This window comes from Cyprinodon tularosa, unplaced genomic scaffold, assembly GCF_016077235.1.
Source record: "Cyprinodon tularosa strain WSP-4 unplaced genomic scaffold, ASM1607723v1 ctg1124, whole genome shotgun sequence".
Lineage (NCBI taxonomy): Eukaryota > Metazoa > Chordata > Actinopteri > Cyprinodontiformes > Cyprinodontidae > Cyprinodon > Cyprinodon tularosa.
Window position 1 is genome coordinate 44,062 of NW_024037921.1, and position 17,410 is coordinate 61,471.

Sequence of the window (17,410 nt, forward strand, 5' to 3'; positions counted from 1 at the left end):
TTCTCTCTTTGCAAATTAATAAATGTGCCGACTGAGTGAAATCCATCGATCTCCATTTATTTAACTAGGATGAATAGTTGAATACTTTTTTCCCACGACAATTATAATATAATATAAAACATAACATATATTGCACAAATACACATATCTTCTACGTCGATAAACTGTCCATAATTTTTAGTTGGAAAAAGATTGAAATGTGTTTTTTTGTGCCTTTTGATGAGAATAGGATTTAAGAGTACTAAAAAATTGTTTAAGTTGAATTAAATTAACATTAACGTCTGGCTTTTTTTGTTAGAGATTTTAATTTATGCAGATTAAATTTAGCCAAGATAATTAAAAGATTGATAAGAAAAGGTTTTGTAAACATTTAGTTTGCAGCTGAAAGGCAAATAGAACATGTTAAAAATCTTTTAGTTTAAATCCACATAGTTATAAAGGTGTTGCTAGAAGGTTTTAGCGATGAAAACAACCAGAACAGATGAGAAACAGATTCTGGAAGAAGATCCCAATCAGTGCAGCTCAGCAATGAGCAAACATGATGCAGACTTTAGCCTTTCAGGCTTTGCTCCGTGACGTGGACTCCCACTCTAAAGCAGAAGCTAGCTTTAGCTTAGCATGTTGATCTCCTCTAATGAGTTTTCCAATCAGCTGAGGCTCCAACCCTCAGTCTGCATCCTGAGGGAATCGTTTCTATCAGGTGTTTCCTACCTATCCGGTGTAAGATGATCTGGGGGATCCTGGTGAAATCCAGCAGTCTGTGCTGATCGTCCATCTCCACTTTGGGCCTTTTCTCTCTTCCTTTAACCTCCGTCAATGTTTCTTCAGCAGGAGTTAACTGCTCGCTGATAAACTCTCCTTGAAGCTGGACTGAACACATTCTCCCTGCAAACACTCACACATCATCAGCCTCTCTACAAACACAAAGAAGGGAAGATAAAGCCTCTCACTACCGGACTACTAACCCATCAGCTCATTTGCGCATGCGGCTGCGCATGCGCAGGGGGCGTATTTCACTTTGAGTTCTGATTGTTTGATTGGAGATGGGGTTATTTAAAGGAATAGTACACCCAAAACATGATTAGCCTTCATTTTCTACTCACCCCCATGCTGAACAACACTCTGGAGTACTTTTTTGATATCTCAAATGTATCTGGAGATCTGGGAGGCTTCTTGCTGTCTGCTGACATTCAAATAATGGAGGTCTATGGTGACCGAGGCAGAAAGGTCCATAAAAGTCCACAAAAAACGTGTCAATATTCCTCCATACTGCTCGTCCAATGTATTCCAAGTGTCCTGAGTGGGTAGCATCCAGAATTTACTCGAAACGAAGTCATTTAGAATGTTTTTAGAGCATAAACAGTAGTGTATAGGATTTCCTGAAAGCGCGCACATGCGCGCTCACGACGCTACGGAAGCCGGCAGACCAAACCAGCGCATTCAGCTCGGCAAAGAACTCATGCTCTTCCTCAACACTGAAGTCCTCAGACATTTTTCTTTCGTTGTTTCTTTCTTTGCACAGGTAAACAGCACATTTCTTCTTCTACGCTTGCATTATTGGCAGAGCAGACGCTGAATGCGCACTTTCATCTGGTTTGGTCTGCCGGCTTCCGTAGCGTCGTGAGCGCGCATGTGCGCGCTTTCAGGAAATCCTATACACTACTGTTTATGCTCTAAAAACATTCTAAATGACTTCGTTTCGAGTAAATTCTGGACGCTACCCACTCAGGACACTTGGAATACATTGGACGAGCAGTATGGAGGAATATTGACACGTTTTTTGTGGACTTTTATGGACCTTTCTGCCTCGGGCACCATAGACCTCCATTATTTGAATGTCAGCAGACAGCAAGAAGCCTCCCAGATCTCCAGATGCATTTGAGATATCAAAAAAGTACTCCAGAGTGTTGTTCAGCATGGGGGTGAGTAGAAAATGAAGGCTAATCATGTTTTGGGTGTAATTCCTTTAAGGTCAACCATGATTCTGTTCAGCTGTTGTTAATGAGAGGAGGAAACAGTTTCCTATTGTGTTCGGTTCAGATCAATGTTGAATTTATGTATTTATGTAAAGGAAATTAGTAAAACTAAGGACATTGTTATGTTAATAAATGACTTTATTATAATTCAAAGTAAAGATCAGCATGATAGTCTTAAGTGAGCACAAGTAAAACCAGCGCCTTCAGGAATACCAACCAGTAGCCTAAAATAAAGGATTTTACCCGCTACAGTACGGAAGTTCATAAATAAAGCTTAAAACAAATAATAAAAATTTGGAAAAAGTGATGAACAATCTAGAGATTCCTCAGGAAAACAAAATGATAACAAAGTCATATTCAAAATATTTAATCAGGGAGACTCTTTTGCAGATTGGAATCTGGTTCACTTAAAAAAATCTATAAATAAACTTGTAGAAGTCCGAACAACCAGAATACTCTATAGTGGAGACCAGGGGCGGAGCTAGATGGGGGGCCAGGGGTGGCCATGGCCACCCTTAGCCAATAATTGGCCACCCCTGTGGCCACCCCTACCATTTTTTCCCTCTCTAATACAGATGGTGGCAGCAGTAATACTCTCAAGTGGAATATTCATTTTAATTTTTCATGTATTACTATTTTTTCATGTATTCAAAGTTTCTTAACAACAAAAACACTGTGGTTAATTGTACACACCAATATAGTAAGATTAAAGATGATAAGTGCAGAATTAGTTCTCTTTTCGGAACTAGATTTTGTGTTTTATGGAGTAAAAAGAAAGTGATGTGTCTCTGCATTCATCTAGCAGTGTTCAGTGAAATCATAGATAAATAACTATTTTAATAAAAACGCATTAAATAATCAATTTATTAGGTGAGTAATGACAAAGGAAAAGATGTTTGCCCCAGAACTCAAACCTTAAAGAATTGTATCCACTATACTTTTAATCTAGAAAGTACAGATCTTTAAATATATGCATCTTGTTTGTTAGCAAAGGTTTTAGGAAAGTATAGTTTGTTTTATCTTTGGCTTGACCCTGAGGTTCTGGCCACTTTCGGCCACCTCTCAGTGTTCATTGGTTATTGCCTGGCCACCCTTTTCTGGCTAGGCCTCTGATGGAGACCTGAAACGGCAGAGCAACCTCGGCAAGGCAAAGCGATACGGATTAACAAGATGGAGGGATTCGAGTTCAATGCAGCTTGGTGGAGAACAGAAGGATGAGCAGAGAGTCATTGGAGGGGTTCCTCTAAAAGTTTCTGAAAAAGAGATTCTAGAAAACATAAATGGTGCAAAAGTAAAAGAGGTGAAACCATTGATCTCTATTCCCTGATTGCTGATTGTCCGTTGGTAGTACGGCGTTGAAGTGAAGCCACCGGCCACCATATTGGTACTCCCTAGTTAGACCAGTCTCAATGTAAACAATCTGTGCACTACAGCATCGAACAATCATGATGTTCTCATTTTCAGGGGTACCGAAGACTTTTAAATTAAAGATAAAATGCTCACTTTGAGACACACTGGCTGTTTCATAGCATCAGTAGATTACTTTCACTTAGAATAATAAAAATAAGCACAGCACTTTGGATAGTCATTATTAGGTCAATGAAGTCTATAAATCATGTAATGATGGGTCCATTAACGAATGCTGCAGGCCCATAGAGCCAAACACTGTATCGGTGCGCGTTTCATTTCCAGATAGTGACCGATGCAGGAGTTGTTTCTAACTGACTGACTCACTAAACTGGATTTAAAAACGGATCTGTCACCATGATGCATTTGCTAAAAAAAGGTCTCATCTTTTACAGTTTATCATTAAAATGATCCAGAATTTTGGAGCCTAAAAAGAATAGGCCGCTGTGTTTTTATTTTAATTTTCTCATTGTGTCATCCTTTTCCTCTCAGTTATCACTCTACTTATCTGAATTAAAGTTAAATTCAAATCGACTCTTAGTTTATTTACTGTTTTTACTGTAGTTATTGTTTTAAAATTATGATTTAAAATGCTAGTCCACAATCATCATCATTCACAGTTTCCCCTAAATTTTCACCTTATAATAAATGTTTACATTATTTATTGGCTGCATCTAAAATATCAATTATATTTCTAATTAAAACATAGATGTGAAATAATACGATATAACCTCCAATATCTTCAATGATGTTATTGCAGTAGGTCATCAAATATTCAGTTTAGTCCAATCAGCTGCCTGTAGTGTCTCTAAATGTCCAGCAGGTGTCAGTCTGATTTAACAGAACATAACACATGGTTACAAACAAAGTATTGTTCTGACAGAACAATTGATCAGTTCATAAAGACAGGATGCTCCATCAGAATCACGAGGCAGGATGGTCTCCTGACTGAATCACAAGACACAGTGCAGCATCCCCTTGCACACATGATTTATAAGCACACATTCGTTTTATAATCATCAACATCAACAAACAATTCTATTTCCTCTGCTTTTCTATTTTCTAACATTAGACCCAATGTCAATGGCTAATTCAGTCAATGTCTTCTAGTGAATCCCCAATAGCCAGACTAATGTTACGCTACAGACCATACTATAGGATCCATCAGAGTACCGCTGGATTTTCTTTGTTAATTCATCCACTGAGGGGGAAATTACCCGTGGAACGTCTTCCCACAGCCGGCAAACTGCTTGTTTTTGCAGCCAATGCTGCACAGGGAGGCCTTTTAACTATGCGTCTCCGTGGGAGTGGGGAGCAGCAAATTGGCAGCCGGTGGCTTCCCTTTTTTCAGGCTATCAGCAATCCAGTGAATATATAGAGATCAGTGGGTAAAACAGTTAAAAACAACAAAGTTAGGATCATTATCATTGATGATGTGTGAGTTTATTACACCCCAGTATTTCCTGCCTGTTGTTTGTCAGAACTGATGTTTTTCCCAGTAGATAATCTGATTAGGACAGCTCCTCTGTCAGGACATAATGTTATAATCTTCATTCTGCAAGTGGCAAATGTTTGGGAACGGAATGAGAGCGACGTCCTTCAGCTAAGAACAAAGTGTTATATTTTGATAAGGCTGGAGCCATGGATGATGATGATGTGGCAGACTGGAGGTGTATAAAATGATTCTCTAACTGTTTGTTGTTGCCACTTCTCAAGAAGTGAGGCCGGTTGCTAAGCAACTGCCTTCTGTAACCCTAAGCAACGTCTCTGATCTGCATAAAAGATTATAATGTCTGTCAAAATCTGTTGTCATGTTTCATAGTTATTTAATAGATTTGGTATGAAGTGTTATGAAGGAGTTTGTCCAGAGTGATCTCTTCTCAGAAAAAGAATCGGAGAGAGAAAACTTCAAGGTGCAAACACAGAGCTGTCCTTTAATAACAAGAAATGGAGAAAGATACGACAGCTTATCAGTGCTGATCAAATTTGAAGAAGAGCATCTATAATTTGAAAGTTTTCATTGGATATATGAGCTACACAGTCAAAATGTACAATCCTCCGCCTCTGAGATGTTTTAAATGCCAAACATTTGGTCATATAGCAGCTTCATATAAAGGAAAACAATGAGGTGGAAGGTGTGCTGGAGAGCATGAATATGGAAAGTGTGAGTAAAAAGTAAAAATGAAATGCTGTTAATGTGGTGGAGATCATACTGCTGCTTATCGTGGAGTGAAGTGAGCAAAAGGTCTGAAGAGATCAGAGAAGTGAAATTAGAGCTCAGAATAACTTCTGCTGATGCTGTAAAAATGTCACTGCAGCTGTTTGTTGTCTCACGCCGTTTATGATCCTCTAAAGTCTTCTCAGCAATTTAGTCTGGGACAAAAGTGAATCACATGTCATTGCCAACACTGGAAAGAATGCAAGTCTTTTTAATATATTTCTACTAATAATCAATGACATTACAAGAGGTGGAAATAGTACTAAACAATTGTAATTGAGTAAAAGTATCTTTACTTTGCCTAAATTCTACTCAGAGTAAAAGTAAAATGACCCATCTCAAAATGTACTCAAGTAAAAGTACAAAATTACTTAATTTAACATGTAATTTGTGTAGATTTTGAAACACCTAGCCGGTGCAGCTTGAACACATCGTCAGTGAAGGACCCAGGGTCATAGGGTGTTTCGGGTCTTTGATCTTCAGACACCCTCGTCTGGGCGACCCAACCGGGGTTGATCAGGCCCCAGTTTGTGTTCAAGCAGTGCGCTACTCCATGCGTCTCCCCTCTTGATCCACAGCCACCTTGAGGCTTTCTCAGCGGCCTCACTGATGTTCTGGTGGCTCTTCTCTCAAGCAACCCTCTGATGCCAAGGAGCCTGAATGCCCGATGCACAGTCTGACTTAGGAAGCCTCTGCAGCCCACTTCTATTGGCTCACAGCGGGCCCTCCATCCACGGCATCTGCATGCCTCAATCAGCTCAAGATACTTCGCCCTCTTCCTTTCATGAGCCTCCTCCATCCTGTCTTCCCAGGGGACTGTAAGCTCCAGTAACACAACTTGCTTCGTTGAGTCAGATGTTAAGACCAGATCTGGTCTCAGTAACGTCCTTACAATGTGCTCTGGGAACTTTAGCTGCCTTCCAATGTCCACATGCAACTGCCAATCCCGAGCCACGGCTAGCAGTCCAGATGTGCCCCTACCTGCTCTCTCAGGTTTCTCCCCTGCCCTGACAAAGAAGGTATTGTGCCTCAAAGGGGACTGGTGCTTTGACTCCAGGATTCCAGTGCAGATGGTGTCTGCTACTGCCTTCAACACCTGGTTATGGTGCCACGTGTACCTTCCCTCTCCCAGTGCTTTAGGGCAGCAGCTCAGGATGTGCTCCAGGGAACCATGAGCCGGGCACAGTGGGCATGTTGGTGCTCCTGCAAGGCCCCAGGTATAAAGGTTAGATGGACTTGGAAAGACATCATACACTGACTGGATCAGGAACTTAAGTCTTGCTGGTTCATACTGTGTAAAAGTTACTTAGTTACTTTGAGTTATTTAATGCAAAAAATTATGAGTCATGAATCGAATTGAGCACAAGGTGTTTTAATCGATGTCAAGGCGTATTTCAGTGAACATCCACACTTGCAAAACACCAGCTGGGCTAAGATACATACTTCCTCACAGCACAAGGACAGTCACAACCTGTACCATAAAGTGCAAACTATTTTCAATCCTACTGTCCAACAGACAACACCATGATAGGAATAAATAAGTTTAAACTACATTTTAAAGTATTCAAAATGCACACAAAATTAATTGCCTAAAAGATACCAGAAATCAAACTAAAATGCCACAGGATCCCACTGTTCACAATAAAACAAAATTCTCACAGGATCCAACTATTTGAAAGAAAGTGCTCACAGGATTTAACTTAAAAATAGTGTCCACAGGAACCAAAAAAAAAACTGCCCCAAATCTACAACTTTAGACCAATAAAGCTCTTGTCCAATTTCAGCAGCAGCTGATTTTCAAAGTTTTTTGCTGTAAGTTTTGCTCTCTTTGTGCAGAGCAACCCGGCTGAACTAAAAAGCCTCTCACAGGCATCTGAGGCTGGAAGGCCTGTGCTGAGTTTCAGAGACAGCTTCTTAATGTGTGGGAAGGAGTTCAACAGTTTAATGCTGAACCTGAAGTTCACAGAACACCAGAGAGAGATGGAGGGAGGAACCGGAGGAGTGCCAGGAGGAGGAACTTCAGGGACTTCAGGTCAATGCTGAAAACAACATAACATTCTATTTTATTTATCGCCACATTAAGAGAACATCAATACCTGTAATGCTTGCATTTCCTACTCAATCATACTTTTGATACTCCGAACTAGCTAATTCTAAGCAACTGCTAACAAGCCAAGACATGGGCTAACTTAGCGCCACATTTTTTCGTAAATTGGATGTTGATGTTTTAAAAGCTAAAAGCTCCGTTTTGCTGGTCAGGCTCAGGTTGCACTGCATTATCACATTGTTCCCTTTTGTGCATTTGAAAACAAATAATCCGTCAAATATGGCTGGATTATAAGACAATACAAAGAGTAATTGCAAGGCAGGGCCACGGATTAAGATTCGGTTCCGTGACACAGGGGTTTAAAATTCCAGCAACATTTCATTTTTTTTTTACCATCAGTATGGATATATTTTTTACTCAGTAACGAGAGGGGTTTTTTAATGTAGCAAAGTAAAACTACTTAGGTTAAAATTTACACGAGTAAAAGTAAAAATTACATATTTCAAAAACTACTCATAAAAATACAAATTACTCATAAAAAGTACTCAATTACAGTAACGTGAGTAAATGTAATTTGCTACTTTCCGTTCCCTGGACATTACTAAGAAGTTATGTCATTTACCAATCCTGTTTTTCCCCCTACAGCATTCTTATTAAATTATATATCCCTGCTTATTGGCAAAGATCTCTTGAGAAACATGTTTTTATAGTGTTCTTTATTTTAGTTTCCACTGTTATAAGTATGTTTATTTTATGCAGTGGCCTGGTTGTTGTTGTGTCTGAGTGAGGTCACGCACACAGATAGATGGAGGCGGATAGGAAGTTACTGAACACTCCACTTGGTTTTATTAAACTACTGCATAATAACACAGGAAGGCTGTCTGTGCTGTTGTTCCTTGAATGGGGGGAGCTCACCTTATGTACCCCCCGCCTAAAAGCACGGCATTATGGGAAGTGAAGTTTATATACACTATACATCCATACACAACAGTTGCCACATGCTGGAAAGTAAAGTGATTATTCAACGACTGCAGGCCATGAAGTCAGCACATGATGAAGGCAATTTCCCATCTCAGCTTCCAGACTGATGGGAGAGGCTGAAATAGTCTCTGTTCAGGATGACTGGAGTCCTTCATGATCTTCTTTATACTAGTTTAGGTATTTTTTTATGTCAAGTAGTGTTTACATTGAAGGTGTCACTAATATCACCTGACTATGCTCCACACCCTTTCTTTGTGATTCCTATTTATCCTGATTGGTAATTATAGATTTTAGTCTGTTTTTATATGGTTTTAGTGATGTGTCAAATTTCCAGTTAGTGGGATAATGTTCTGTCTCTCCGATAGCATTTGCACCACTGGAGCAGTTGTCCAACGTCAGAACTCCTTGGTGTAAGAAGACGTGACCAGATGCACAGTTTAGTCTCCCCACTTTTCTCAAGAAAGCAGTTTTTAATTTGATATATTTCTTTTATAATGCCAGTTGTTTATTGTCTATTGAAAAATGTTTGTTTTATATTGTTTTGTACTTTATTCCTTAATAAAGATTGACATTTATTTTGTCTCTTTTAAGGAACTTTGCTTTAGATAGAAATGTCAACAATACATTTACCTTTCTCCCCACAAATATTATCCTGTCAGAAAGGAAAAAAAAGAACCACGCCGGCTGGAGCCTACACATATACCTAGCTCAAAACCTCATGATCTTCAACCATTATAGGCTTCAAACTTCTATAACTATTTTACTTTTTACTTATGTTCTATTTTAGAATAACTATGCTTTCTTTGAAGGTGGTTTCAATAATCGTATTCATGTCGTGGGCTGTTATTTTCCACAGATTTAACAGCAAACGAGTTTTTGAAGAGTAGTTATGATATTAGAGATAACTGAGATCTGTCCCTTGTGCTGCAGAGGAGCACGCAAGATGCTCTTAAGTCCTGAGTCTGCAGGTAAAGCTGGAAACACGACTCTGGCTTTGAATAAAGTGACGTACCTGAAAATATCTGAATAAGTCAGTGATCGCTGGAAGTTCCTTTTTTCCGAGAAGTCAGTAGAATTGCCAAATAGATCATCAATGTAAAAGCTATAACATATTGTTAAACCTTTCCTACTCCACATTGAGAAGGTCTGGTCCATTCTGGCTGCAGGGAAATGTGATTGTGGCAAATAGGGTTATAAATAGAGAATTCTTTCAGCTTGTTGTTTACTTCTTTTCTCTCCTGTGGTAGTTCGTCTTGCACAGCCTGTTTGGCAGAAAAAGCAACTAACAGGTATGTAAATAAGACTTTGTTTCTAGATCACTGATCAGTCAGTCAGTTCAACAGACGAGACCTTTGTTGAACCGAAAAACAGCGACACACAAAAAAGGTGTTTATTTCCACATAAAGTTCACTTTATGAAGACAGCATTCATTCATAACACGTTGAGGCATGTCACATGGTAAGTCAGTTTCTGCTATGTAAAACCATGTTGTTCCTTTAGATGACCTGACAGCTTGGTTGACTTGATCTAAATGCCTTCCAGCAGCTCTGAGAACCACCATGTCTGCTTCATCGCTCTTCATCAGCTGGGTTCTACTGTCAGAAACCGTCCTCTGTTGGTCTGAGTGTGAGTTTCTCTGACTCCTGTTATTCTACAGCTTTAATTCAACAAAACTGCAACTAAAACATAGAAACATTAGAAAAGCTCTTCATGAAAAGGTTCCATATCAAGTAGAACAATGAGTTTAAACCAGATGATACGACTCAGGTAATATTATTTAGTTTATTTATATAGCACCAATTCACAACATATCATCTAACATCTCAGGGCCCTTTACAGTTAACCATATCATGAAGGCAGGTTTTAGATTCTTTTTACCTACATTTTTACTGTAATTGACTGGATTTCATTTAAAATCAAGAGAAATTACTGAAGCCAAAGACATAAAAATACACTCTGATGCATGAATTATGAATCCCTGAGACAAGATTTTTTTTAAATGTGTTTTTACTCTTTTCAGGGCATGAAAAAAACAAATATAAACTTTTTTTTCAAAAATGTTATTATTCCAGGAAGTTACAGAAATGTCCACTACAGTGGACTACATGCGCTTCAGCACTCAACATAGAACAGTATAAACTTAACTGAAGAATAATTTAATCTGAGTTTGATCATAAATCCATGACCACATATTTCATTGTGGGCTTTGAAAAGCACTTGAACTTGCTTTCATACTCTAACATTCTATAGCCCCTCTGTTAATCCAAACCAAGAGAACAATCTTCATCAAACAACTCCTCTTCTAACTTCACTCCTACCTCATTTTCCTAACTCCTAGGCTACATGAAAATTGGCAAAGCATCCAGGGCACAGTGCTACATGGCACTGCATGAGATGTATTTGGTCTTCCTTGTGCATGCAGCATCGTGGCATCTGTTTGAATTTTTGACTTGGGTGAGCTCGGGCCAGTGATTTCCTGCGCTGAACCTGATTTCCCTGGGTAATTTGGTCACTGCTCTGCACTTTGCTGGAGGTGGGGTTCCACTGGGTCTTCCTTTTCCTTTTTGCTGACCAGAGCCAGAATTGATCAGTACACGGGCCACAGAAAATTTGAAGATGAGGAGATTCATCTTTTCCAAGCCAGACATCAGGTAGAGTCGCCAGGCATTTACAACAGTCACATCCAAAAAATGAAAGAACACTCTGATGTACCACCGCTTGTTTCTACGTCTGTGGGGATACATTGCCACACACTGGTCAACGAGATCCACCCCACCCATGTGTTGGTTATAAAGGGCCACCGAGTAGGGTCTTTGGACACTGATCTTGGCTTGTTCTTTCTTCAGCCATCTTTGGGCCGTGTCTTCAGGGGACTGACCCGAACAGGTCGATGCCATGTGGATGACTGAGCTGTCAAGCCAACGTGTCACAGTGATGTTACTGTTTGTGCTGACAACAGAGCAGGCTCCTCTGCCTTCTTTTTTCAGTTTTTCACTCTTAGGTTTCTGACTTACTCCTTTCAATCTGTTTTTTCTGCATGTATCTGTGCCATAGATGCCAAGGTTTATTTTTAAAACTAACATAGTTATACTCAAAATGAATTTAATTGGAAGCAAAACAGTTATAATGAAAGATAAATCAACTACATGACTCATGTTAAAAATATAGTCAGCAATGCATGAGGTCCACTGTGTTGGACACATGGTTAATCGCAATTTTCTACTTGCGTGAAATAAAATTTTCCAAACTAAGTTAATAATACTGTTACCTAGATGCTCCTGCATGTCAGCATATTTTTTTATCTCTAGGATTCTCAGAGAATAGAAAGATTGAGAGAATATTCCAGGAGAGGTCATTGAGTGTGTCTGTCTGCCGGCCATCTTGGACTCCGATGTCATTAACTTGTAGTTACAACAACTTGCCACTGAATTAACCTCAGTGGAGGGGAGCAGTAGAGAGCATTCTAAGGACTGATATGCAATACCACCACACAAACCACTGCATTTAGGAAACAATGACATCTAAATATCTGTCCACTGTAGTGACCGCTATGCACCAAAGGGTTTTAAACTTTGCTTTCTACTACTTTACAGCTATGAAATGTAATTTCAGGCAGTGGCGGCTGTTGGACTTTTCTCCTATAACTTCGAAAAAGACAAGAACCAAAAACCAAACAATGTATACTAAGGTTTCACACCAGTATATTTAAACAACATTCTAAAATGTTCTGAAAAGTGCTTTAAATCAGTCCTAGCTGCCTTAACCCATGCTGGATCAGATCCTGACATTTTGAAAAAGGAGCCAAGAAAAGCAGAATAAAGCGTTAGCCTCGCTTCATGCAGTTAGAAAAGCCTGGTAGCTAAATAATCCTATAAACCTGTTAATCTGCCTCACTTTCTAACAGGTGACTGTGACATCAGCGCTGTGGTGGGAGGTGGTGAGCAAATAAATTTGCTTTCAGCTCTGGCTGCAGAGAGCTGCTCCCCAGGATGCTCCTATCTTAGCATTGAAGAGGAGCGGCTTTGCATGGACAACTTTTAACCAAAGTCTATGGGCAATTTGAATATTTAGTTGTTTTTTTTAATGTCCTAATTAAGGTCATTGGGTGAGTGACCCGGCGCTTTAGCGTCCTCTATTGGCCAGCTGCCACTGCCATCAGTACTGCAGGGAGGGGGCAGGTCACTCTGAACTGTGAAGAAGATCTGAAAGATTGTTATTCAAAAAACAAGAAATAAATATTTGGTTCAGGCCAAATTAATAAGACATTTAATTTTTCAAAGAAAAACCCGACTGATAGCATCCAGTCGTTCATTCTGCAGGATTTACTCGTCCTACATGACAATGTATCCACAGTGGAGAGAAAACAAACCTTTAACCTGGAAGAAACCTTCAGCAGAACCAGATCCAGCAGCCCTCTGCTGATCGGAGGTTTGATAGTCAGTCATTTCATTCCCGCAGAAGAATTAAAAACGTCTTATGTTTGTTTTTTGTTTTTTCATTTAAACCTTATTTTATAGGATAAAGTCTATGTTTTTGATTAACAAGAGAAACACAATCATAGTTGCACAGTTAAAGGGAAAAATTCAACAACAAATGATGAAAAAACTGGCAAAGTTACGAAAATCAGAAGTTTTGTTTGCATTTAAAATCTTTCAGCAAGATGATGTTAGTTTCAAGCTGATGGAGTGAACAGAAGTTTTTTACTCGGTTCATTTTGAGCAGAAAGGACAAAAAGAAGCAACATATTAACCATTTGATGTCCAAATTTATGTGCACATATATATAAACATGTATAAAAATCAATGTTCCCTTTAAACTAGTTTCCTAATTGAAATGTTTAACCTTTCAATTTATAAAAAAAACAAAAAAAACAATAGAAATGTAGGGAAATAAAACATTTGTGGCAACATCTATAATGGTCAATTATAATAGACACTTAAAGGAACAAGTTGTAACAGAAACTAGAGTTTGTTCTTGGGTCCAAGCTGAATGTGAAATATTTGACACTGGGGGAATGACCAAGCTACCTTGGCTGTCTACGTAATACAGAAGGTTTGTTGCATCTTTGCAACAATGGGTGTGAAGGGGTTCAGTGAGCTGAGACTTTAGAAGTCAACACTTCTCAACAACTTTAGAACCCATGCAGAATTCCAAGTATTGCCTTATAATCGAATGTTGAGCTTGTTTAAAGGAGCACAGTTAGATTATATCAGTTCATGATGACAAAGACTTAAAATAACAAATAACTGCTGCACTATTGGTGCACAGAGGAACACTAGCGCACATCTTTCCTCATTTCCTCCCATTCGCAGGCAAACCCTGCTTCCAATAGCCCCAATAAATTATTTATATCTGCTGTTAGTTTCTCAGCTTTCAGACATTTTTCTTTAAAATCCATGCAGCTATTTCATTTTTATTCTTTTTTTGTGTGTGATTGGTTGATTTTTGTTTACCAAAAGCTTAACATTCCTGGTTTGTCAGAACAGAAAAAAACATGTTTTTTCCTTTGCTTTATTGTTTTTTCTTTTCTTTTCAACATTTTTTTTATCTTTTATGTCACTGGATGCTTTTAATACCTATTTGCTTTGTTCACACACCTGGATTTCCCCACTGTGGGGAACCATATTATGTTAAACTATAATAATAAAAAAAATCAAATAATATGTTGTTACAATAATCTTGTGTTTGCATCAATACCGAGAGATCTCAGGAGTCAATTATGATCAGTCGTGTCTTTAGCTGCATTTACATGAATATTAGTAATAGGAATAAATGGCCAACTGAAATCTTTAGATGCCTAAATACTTGTAAGATAGAAGGAGTATCATCTTACAAGTATTTAGGCATCTGGTTGGATGATAAGATGTCCTTTGGTGTCCATATTGAGAGCCTCTGTAAGAAACTTAGACCAAAGTTGGGTTTTTTCTTTAGAATGAGGAAGTGCTTTCCCTATCTTGCGAGGAAAAGGCTAGTTCAGAGCACATTCCTGTCAGTGCTTGACTATGGGGATACACTGTATATTCACTCCAGTTTATTCTTACTTAAAAAACTGGATGTACTGTACCACTCTGCCTTACGTTTTATCACAGGTGCATCAGCTAGGACTCACCACTGCACTCTCTATGAAACTGTACAGTGGTCTTCTCTTTACATGAGGAGAAAAATTCATGTACTGACTTTTATTGCCAAAGCCCTTATGGGTAAACTACCTTTATACATTTGTAATTTACTTTCCATTCGAGATAGTACTTACAGGACTAGGTCATCAGAAAAAATACTTTTACATACTCCATTTACAAGAACTGAACTAGGAAAAACAGCATTTTCATCATTTGCACCTAAAGCATGGAATGAACTTCAAGCCACTTTAAATCTTGAAGTACTTCCATCCATAAATTCTTTTAAAGACCTGTTAAAATCATCATTCACTGACAGATGCAACTGTTTTTGATTGGATGCCTTGTTTGCTGTTTGCTTTTTGGTTGTATGTGTATGCCCAATCTTGTTGTGTTGTGTTTAATTTTGCCTAGATGGTATGTAGCTGTGGTTGTCTTGTCTCCTGTGGTTTTATGTTAATGTAACTTTTTAAGCCGCCTTCTTGGCCAGGACTCCCTGGAAGAAGAGTTACTTTAACTCAATGGGACTTTCCTGGTTAAATAAAGGTTAAATAAAAAATAAAAATAAAAAAATAATTTCATGTAAACATAAATATTATGATCCTGATTCAGAATGAAATTATAAACTGTTATGTTTACATAGACAACATTTCATGACTGCATTGAAATGTGTTTGAAATCAAAGCATGATAATAATAATCAGACAGTAATGTTTACATGGACATTAGAAACTGGGATGAAACACGGTGTCTGTAAACCTGCAGACAGAAATATATTGATAACAGCTAGCCAGAGTGATTAGCCACTCTAGGTGGACATGCATCACGCTGACGTGCGTAACGGCCCTCTGATCAGTTTGACTCATTCAGAAGAACTGGTTCCTGCAGCGTTCACATGTTGATTGGATGGTTAATCAGCAGGAACCAATCCTCTCAGTCAGATTACAGTTTCATCCATTCCTACTGAATCAGAATATTCTGACTGGCATCTTTTCACGTTTTAGTCTGATTGTCCGTTTATTCTGAAAACTTGTAGAAACTGTTATTCTTCAACATTTTAACATTTCAATCCAGTGATACTTTGGCCATGGAAGCGTGGCCACTGGTGGCTCCTGGTGTCCCTGTCTTCTCTCTGAAGCAGCGGTGGAGGATCACAGCTCCACCTTGACCTCTGACCTCTGTGCTGTTTGCTGTCTCCTCTCCTGCAGTCCATAAAAACGTGTCAGCTGAAGCCGGACAGACGGTCGTTCTGCCATGCCAACATTCCTTCAACTACACGGCCGTCGCTGTGGAGTGGAGCAGAGACGATCTGGGGTATGAATTCGTCCTTCTCTATCGAGACGAGCAGATTGATAAATCCTACCAGAAGCCTTCTTTCTGGGACCGGGTGGACCTGCAGGACAGACTCATGGAGAAGGGAGACGTGTCTTTGGTTCTAGACGACGCCAGGACTTATGACACTGGAACATATCACTGTAGACTGGTCTACAATAGCTCAGATGAAGATGAATTGGAAGAGGGTCCCATCTGCACCATCCACCTGGATGTTGCTCCTCCTCCACCTCCTAACACTACTCCTCCAGGTGAGTCTGTTGCTCTCAGGAGTTGTTGATGAGAATCTGATTGCAGTAGCTGATAGATCAGACTAACTTATTCTCCTCTGCAGAGGACGTGGATTCAGATGAAAACTTTGAGTACGAAGAGAGCAAAAGGAAGGAGGCAGGAGAGCTCCTGGATGAAGAGGAGGAGGAAGGTCTGAAGGAAGGCTCCATCCTTCTGCCAGTTTGCCTGACGCTGCTGGTCTTTGCTTTAGCCTTTCTGGTAGTTAGAGTCCGTCATGTCAGACCACAGCTCCTGAGGGAGATGATGCTTAAAGCAAAGCTCTTACTGTCATCAGAACCTCACCAGGACTTCCTGTAAATGTCCGAGAGCAGAACAACGAATCTACCCAGGTAACTTCAGGTTATTCAGCGTTCATGGAGCAGGTCTGCTTGAACTCTGACCTCCTCCACAATAGTTTCATGTTCCAGATAAGAGAGAAATTGATCTCTTGATCTCCTGCTCAAACTTAAACTCCATTTTAAATTTGCAAGACTTTAATCTTAACCAAAGATGACTTATATATTTTGATGTAATGTTGTAAAAAAAATAAAAATAAGTAGTTTAAAGGTAAAAACATGCTTCATGTTGTATCACATAGTCTGGACAGCAGAGCACTGATGCTCTATAGCTCTGCCTTCTGCTGTAGTCCTCAGCCTCTGGAGGAAAACCCATCATGGGGTCAGAAAATACGCCCCTATTATCTGTGATCAACTGACCAACTCCAGCTGCATCTGATTGATGGCAGAGGATCTCAGTTTTGACGTCCCACCATCTTTCTAGGGTCTGTTTTAGACAGAAGAGGTGGAGCTCAGGATCCTGCCGTGTCTCAGTTTGTTTTTTCCTCCACATGATGCATTCTGCACAGTAAATGTTGCAGTGTACATTTAGTCCCATTATGACTTAGTCTGGGACCAAATCTACTCTTAAAGTGTTACTTTAACACTGTAACATTTACTCTGTAGACGTGAATCAGAGTTTCTTTGTTAAATCTGAGCAGAGAAACTTGTTGTTTGCTGTTTCTGCATCATGGCTTCTTACAAACAGAACTTCTTCTGTTTCTCTGT

The 17,410-nt window shown here is 39.3% G+C and overlaps 3 protein-coding genes across 7 annotated transcripts in view; 1 reads left to right on the plus strand and 2 right to left on the minus strand.

Annotated features, from left to right (window-relative positions):
* Positions 1-992, minus strand: part of LOC119793915 (gastrula zinc finger protein XlCGF26.1-like) — a 39,653-nt gene extending 38,661 nt beyond the window's left edge. For 3 of the 4 annotated variants that reach the window (XM_038301229.1, XM_038301224.1, XM_038301216.1), the window contains exon 1: positions 712-992. In XM_038301229.1, the coding sequence (XP_038157157.1) occupies positions 712-880 (169 nt within the window). In that variant the 5' untranslated portion in view covers positions 881-992. The remainder of the gene's footprint in view (positions 1-711) is intronic. The other variant, XM_038301237.1, reaches the window with a different exon arrangement.
* Positions 993-9,929: 8,937 nt separating this feature from the next.
* On the plus strand, positions 9,930-16,902 carry LOC119793961. 2 transcript variants are annotated; one of them, XM_038301282.1, is made up of 4 exons: positions 9,930-10,087; positions 10,172-10,255; positions 15,953-16,327; positions 16,411-16,902. In XM_038301282.1, the coding sequence occupies exons 1-4, from the start codon at positions 10,078-10,080 to the stop codon at positions 16,662-16,664; spliced, it is 723 nt and encodes a 240-aa protein (XP_038157210.1). In that variant the 5' UTR covers positions 9,930-10,077; the 3' UTR covers positions 16,665-16,902. The 2 variants fall into 2 exon arrangements, with proteins under 2 accessions (XP_038157210.1, XP_038157221.1); XM_038301293.1 differs by having other exon boundaries at positions 9,940-10,087; positions 10,175-10,255.
* LOC119793950 (piggyBac transposable element-derived protein 2-like) lies at positions 10,590-14,055 on the minus strand. Its single transcript, XM_038301270.1, has 2 exons — positions 11,026-14,055; positions 10,590-10,980 (listed from the first exon to the last, which is right to left on the minus strand). Exons 1-2 carry the CDS (start codon positions 12,148-12,150, stop codon positions 10,969-10,971), a joined length of 1,137 nt encoding a protein of 378 aa, XP_038157198.1. The 5' UTR covers positions 12,151-14,055; the 3' UTR covers positions 10,590-10,968.
* Positions 16,903-17,410: the final 508 nt, after the last annotated feature.